Here is a 6846-nt window from a genome sequence, read left to right as displayed (position 1 = left end):
TGTCCCTTCCTGAGGAATCCTAACAACTCTGTGTCCCTTCCTAATGTGTCCACGCCATGGGCTGAACACACAAAGAGGGGATGGACACAGGGATGCCAGGAAGGGAGAAGCATCTCCAAGCTACAGACAGACAGATCCATTCTTCCTTCATGCCACTGGAAGCAGCCCAGATTGACGTTTGCTTCATCACCTTGTGTCTCCCGCTTGGCTGCCAACAGCATCTCCCCCAGTTTGAAGGTGAGTCAAGCCTAAGGCAATTCCCTGAGGAGTATGGAAGAGTTGGGGTGATGTCCTGCCTGCAGCATTCACTCAGCTCCAGAGGCACCAGCAAAGAGAGAAGTACCCAAATTTCATTCTGCACCTCGTTTAGTTCCCCATGAAATAATAAGTGCCTGCTGCCTCTGGAGATGGGAGAGGATCAAAGCAAAGCTTCCTCATATGTAGTAGACTCCGAATACCTAATATTCCCTTATAAAAGGCCTTGTTTTAAACACCAAATACAGAGGCAGATCAAAGCTCAGCTTCTCATTTCTCTAACAGCCCTCAGAAGGCTCCGGCAGCCAGCCCGGCACGCACACATACGGGGCTGACACCAATCCAAGGTACATAATTGAACTCTGCTAATTTGTCAAAACCATCATCGTGTGCTATGGAAACAGCCAGGTGCCTTGTTCACAGAGACCTCAGCTGAGGAGCATCCCAAAGCCTTCCCTTCCCTGGGTGCTGGGGAGCTTGGACAAGAGCTGTGCACAAAAACAGAGTGGGAAGTTTCCCCCCTTCCTCTTTGAACAGCTGATGCCCAGGGGGGGTGAAGCAATCCCAGACCCAAGCGTGGGGCAGCAGCTCAGGGTGGTGCAGCTCGAGCTCAAGCAGATACCAGAGACAGCTTGAGGAGCAGCAGCCAGCTGAGGAATTCCAAGAGACATCCCAGGTGGGTGGACTGGCTGAGTGCCCTCCAGCACATCTCAACCATCACAGGAACAACAGCATCTCTCTGCCTTTGCACCCCACGCTTCGTGTCTGGGTTTCCAGCAATTCCATACCTGATCTCTGCTTGATGGGGAGTGACATCAGCCCCAGCCCTGGGCTTTGTCAGCAGATTTGGGGACCTCCTGGCAGGTCACAGAGGTTCAGACTAGGGTGCAAGGGAGGGCAGAGAGTCTATGGGCCAAATGGGCTTGTGATGGCTCAGCCCCTCTCAGGGTCTCCATATGACACCAACACTTTCCCTGCCTCAGTTTCCCCCAACCCAGGAAGCTGAACATCCTCTGCTGCACATTTCTGTGTTACAGAGCAGCTTCTCTGTGGCCTGAGAAGGCAGAGAGAGGTGCAGGAACCTTGCCTGTACAAGGAGGGGCAATGAAGGGCTCATTAATACCCACAGAATCCTTAATGAGATGGGCACGGAGCCTGATACAGCCTTGGAGTTACGGTGCTGCTGCTTCCCCCACATCTTTCACTATTTGATTTCACCATCAGGCAGGTGCTGCCTCTGACCAGGGAATCTGCACAGTCAGACCTGAATACATTTTGCTGGGCACAAGGCAAACCCCACCCCAGAGCAAGAGGGATGGAGCAGGAGTGGAGTTTGTGCACAGGGCTCTGCCTCCTTGGTTTAGGGGCATTTTCGCTACTAATATTTTCCTCTGGAACTCAGAGTGTGACTGAACACATCCCACCCTGAAGCATCAAAGCTTTGATATCGCCCTGATGGCCAGCAGGGGATGTGGATTCACATCTTTGCAACACTGTCAGGTTCTCTCTCTCAGAGACTCCAGCACTGGTGGAAAGTGTGGTGACCGACAGCGCTGGAGACAAGAGCCATCTGTGCACCACAGCCAGAATGCAAAGAAGTTCCCACATTTCCAGGGGAATGGGAAAGGGGAGAGCCAGCCCCCACAGCAAGCAGAGCTTTGCAGTGCACAAACCTGTTGCAAATAGGTTGCAAGAAAATCTGATTTCTGGCAATCCTCAAGAAGTCTGTGCCAAGGGTCGGCAGGAAGGAGCAAACCAGATACCCCTGTCCCCAGCTGAGGGTCACTTCAGCCTCTGAGCACAGAGCTGTGCACAGCCTGACAGCCTCTCTCAGGACTTGTTTCACTTGGAAAAAACAATCCAAATTCCAGCTCCCTTGAGACTGCATGCCACTAGAGCAGAGCTCACAGTGATCCATCAAAGAGAAGTGGAGAGTGGGGAGCGGGTGTGGGCACAGGGAGGGGACTGTGGTGAAGAGAAAGGGTGTCTCAGTGAAGAAGATTTGGGTATGAACAGTGTCTCATAGCAGTGCCTCTCCCAGCTCAAATCCCAGAGATGGGGCTGAGCACAGCAGCAAAGACCAGGACTCCAGGGGAAGATCTCCCCTGCTCCATTCCTCACACTCTTCCCCCTTATAATTTCTCAGGAGACTTTCCAAAGACAGGGTGACATCAGTCAGGGCATCCCACAGCCCTAGAAGCTGGGAAGGTGAGTGGTGCAGCATACTGTGGCCACAAAAGATTCTGCCTCTTACTCCTCCAGCTATTCCTGCACTGAAAACCAGTGTGTCTGCTGCTCCTGAGCTACCAGAACAAACCCTCCTTTGCTGAATATTGTCCTGTGGGAATGTCTCTCTAATCTGCCTTGCCAAAGCACTACAGAACCTGCTGTCCTCTTTCTCCAGGAGGCCACTTAACCAAGCTCAAATAAAAGCAAACCTGCACACCTCCTAAGTGGAAACTTCCCATCGCATCATCTGGGATCAATGCCTTGACACTACAAGTAATTAGGCTCAATCCTACAAAATCTTATCCGAGGAGAGAAACCCCAAGGAATCCCTCTCCTTGGACCTGATAACTATCCAAAGGCACCTGCAACGACACGCAGGCCTGGCGGAATCGATAGGGGAACATCATTGTAAGAATTAACTGTATCTGACCACGCATCCTTCTCTATTAGAGTTACGATCCCGTCCAATTATGGATCTTGGCTGAACTTGTAATTATGAGTTTGGTACTACGACTTCCCACTACGCTATTGCTCTGCTTCCATAAGGGAGAGGAGAGTCAATGAAAGGATAATGGAAAATTCCTTTCAAGGATGCAGCGATGGCCAAATTTATCTAGACAGGAGGGGAAGTACAATGGGGACTTTATGCAAGACAATTCCCTCAGTTAGCCCTCAGTGAACATGAACAAACCAGGTTCTCACAGCATTGCTCAAACACTAAGGCAGATCTAACAGGCAGCCCTGCGCGACGGCGCGAGGCAGCTCTGCCTCCTGAATTCCCTTCAAACCCAGCCATCAAAGCTGCCCAGGTGAACAACAGCTTATTCACAGGGAAAGAAAGGGATTCTTCCCATTCATCTCTTCCTTTATATTTGCCCTACAAGGAAGCTAAAACCAATAACCAAAAACCAACACAGACGTCAATAAAAATACCTTTGTACCCAGCATCCAGTATGAGCCTTTTTCAAGAGGCTGACAGAGCAGTTGACCTCAAGAGGAATGGCATCAAGGCAACCTTGCAAAGATTTCTCTGCCTCTCATTAAAACACAGTTTTCCATACCTTCCCTGTGCCCTATCACCCCTTTCCCTAGTGGAAGCTGAAAAAAACCCCAAACTTCAGTGACATTTCCAAAGTGCCCAAGGGCTGTCACAACCTGCCCAGTATTGCTGGATAAGTCACAGAAAAAGGTACTCCAGCACCTGGGGAATTTGATCCCTGCATCAGCAGCATTTTGGGACAGTTTCTTTTGTCCCTGTTTGCAACACAACCAATTCCTTCCTCCTGTCACACGAAGATGACCAGAGGGATGGAACACCTTTCCCATGAGGAAACGCTGAGAGAGGTGGGATTGTTCAGCCTGGAGAAGAGAAGGCTTAGGGATGAATAATGCAGCCTTCCAGTACCTGAAGGGAGCTGGAGATGGACTCTAGAGAAGGACATGGAATGACAGGAGAAGGGGAAATGGCTTCAGACTGACACAGGGCAGGGTTAGGAGGAAGTTTAGGCTTAAGCTTAAAAAGGGAAGGAATTCTTGACTCTGAGGGTGGGCAGGCCCTGGCACAGGGTGCCCAGATCAGCTTTGGCTGCCCCTGGATTCCTGGAAGTGTCTAAGACCAGGTTGGACAGGGCTTGGAGCAACCTGGGAGAGTGGAAGGTGTCCCTGGCCATGGCAGAGGGTGGAACAAGGTATTTTAAGGTCCCTTGCAATCCAAACTGTTCCAGGATTCTGATTCTATAAATTTCTCCTGAACACAGCTGTGTTTGTACTGCAACAGGTAAGGAACTCACGAATCCTCTCATCCTTCTCATCAAAAGCTCATTTTGAACACAGTGATGATTTCTTTTGGTTCTAAAGCACATAGAAAAATTAAAACAGAAAAAACAAACCCAAAAACCCCAAACACACAAAACCAAAGGCCCAACCTCTGAGCACCCCCGTGCATGCGTGAGTTTATTCCAGTGTGCAGCCCATCAGAGGTGTTGAGGTAATTTCACATTCAAATAAACACATTGGAAGCATTTATGGGAATGGCTTATCATGGAAACAAATGGGGCAGCGTGCTGCCACGGTGGGCACCGGCATCTGTCTGGCTGCCGCGCTCTGCCGGGGCCCGGCTCCGTGCACAAAACAAATGGAGGGAGCAGACCCGCTGTGCAATTTTTAAATTGCTTCCCAATGGAGTTATTTCCCGACAGCCATTTTTCAAACCCAGTAGCAGCAGCAGAGAAACTCGTCCTCTCCTCCAGCAAAGGCTGAGAGTCCCGAACAAAAGCGATCCGGCGTGATGTGACGAGAGGAAACGCGGACGCTGATTTCAAACTCCAGATGATATTTTAGTTTCTCGGCTTCTCTAACTCACAAAAGAGCCTGAAGGGACTTGGGGCTACAAATCCCTGCCCCAACCCTCATTTTGAATTTGTTCTTTTTAATTGCCTTTGTGCCAAGAGGAAGGCTGGGAAATTTTCATCCGATGGATGCTTTGCATGGGAAATAAAGGGTAGAAAAGGGGAGTTTGGAGCAAGGAATTGCCAAGGTAACCATCCCTGACAGCTGCACTGGTGCCAGGACGAGGACAGACATAACTACTCCCTGTTGGTGTAACTTTGGGGATGTGCCAGGGCATGTGGAGGGTAACTGATGTTAGAAACCATCAAAGAAACCCAGAACTTTATCAGCATCTGTGGGAAAAGGGATTTATGGCTCCTGCACGGTGCTGTACCACACAAACAGCACATCTTGAGATGTCCTTACCACCACAGACTGATGTGGCTGTCCTTTACACTCGGGCAGTGCCAGACACCATCACCCACGGGGACAGCCTAGGTGCTCCAGCATTTCTTTTCCCCTGACACCAGTGTGCAATCACAGTGTCCTCTCGTACCTTTGCTTCGCCTCCTGCTCCGATACTGCTCCGTGTAGAAGGTGAGCTGGGTTTCATCGTCTGCCTCTGAGCCAGAGTTGCCTTTGGCACGTCCAAACCCGATCCCACCTGCAGGCAACAGAGAGGAAAAAATCAGCCCTGGCAGCTGGGATGCTCAGGAGCAGGTGGAGCCCAGAACTCAGCAGAACTGAGGATCTGGCCAGCAATCCCCACTCATGATTCATCAAAAATCAAGACCCCCACAATACCTAGAGTGATGTGAATGTTAGAAGACATTTTCTATTCTAAGAAATAAAAACACAAATGTATTTCAAGGGACTTAGCAAAGAAAACCCCTGAGTGTGGCAGCTGCTCTCCCTGAGGACACCTGCACAGCGAAATGCAGTGAATTTTAGCAAACCCTGCAAGGACAAAAGGTACAGGGACATTACAGCACTTGGGGGGCACTCAGGACCCCCCTGAGGGTCTTTCCTGCTCCTCAGCACCCAGTTTGGCCCATCTGCTCCCCCAGCTTGCTGTGACAGCAGCAGTCAGGACCCACAGGAGCAGGGCTGGCCCATGGTTCACCCAGTCTCTCCCTCTCCAGATGCGGTGTGGGATGCAGCAGGAGCCCAGCTGGCTTCATCCCCAGACCACCAAGACACGATGGATGCTTAAAAAGCACCACAGACTCTAATTGGCAGAAGTGCTTCAATCTTTGCAGATCTTAAAGCAAAGAGGCCTCTGGGGGTTGACAGTGGCCCTTTAAACTGCCATTAAAATATTTTACTGTTTTTAAAAAATCTTTTATTCTAGGCAGCAGAACAATTTCCCCATTTCTTGGCAGAAGAACAGAAAATGAGCGGTGCCTTCTGCCCTCTGAAATCCTCAATCACGGTGATGAGAGGTGGCTGGCAGGAGCCAGAGGGACGCCAGGGGCTCGGCACGTGGCTCCTGCCCTGGCCATGCCCTGGCCTGGCCGAGCAGTGCCCTCCAGGGCAGTCTCAGCAGAGGGGCAGGAAGAGGCTCTGCCGGCTCCTTTCCTCCTGGAAGCAGCAGGAAGGGTCGGTGCCGCAGCATTTAGAGCTTGGACAGGGGCCTGGGGGGATTAAAGATCCCAAATCATGACCCTCATCAACCCCTCTTCAGCCCAAAACAACAAAAAAACATCCAGTGTCATGATACACCCACAGCAAGGGGTTTGAAAGGCACAGCAGAGTGGTAAGGCCAATAAGGCTTATTTGCAAGAGCGAGGAAAATCTTAATTAACCTGGGCTTCTAACGCAGGCCCTTGGGCAGCCAGCCAGGGCTGCAGCCCTGCTGCACATCCCCTTCTCACTGAGCAGGGCAGGGCTGGGGGACACACACCAGCTGTGGGAGGGTGTCCCCTCTGCTGAGAGCTCAGCACAGCCATCCCCCTGCCTGGGAGAGGGACCAGGACACTGTCTGTGCAAGCAGGACATGGCACAGCCCTCTGTCACCATCCCAAGCACCAGAGC

At 51.1% G+C, this 6846-nt stretch overlaps 1 protein-coding gene across 1 annotated transcript in view; it reads right to left on the bottom strand.

Moving 5' to 3' along the window:
- The window catches only part of ASTN2 (astrotactin 2), a 252911-nt gene that overhangs the window by 196876 nt on the left and 49189 nt on the right, over positions 1 to 6846 (bottom strand). Inside the window, exon 5 of the mRNA XM_015644984.3 lies at positions 5369 to 5476. Within this exon, the coding sequence (XP_015500470.1) occupies positions 5369 to 5476 (108 nt within the window). The remainder of the gene's footprint in view (positions 1 to 5368; positions 5477 to 6846) is intronic.

Source organism: Parus major, chromosome 17, assembly GCF_001522545.3.
Source record: "Parus major isolate Abel chromosome 17, Parus_major1.1, whole genome shotgun sequence".
NCBI classification, from domain to species: domain Eukaryota; kingdom Metazoa; phylum Chordata; class Aves; order Passeriformes; family Paridae; genus Parus; species Parus major.
Note: the sequence above shows the minus strand (reverse complement) of the source record. Positions and strands in the feature narration are given on the sequence as shown.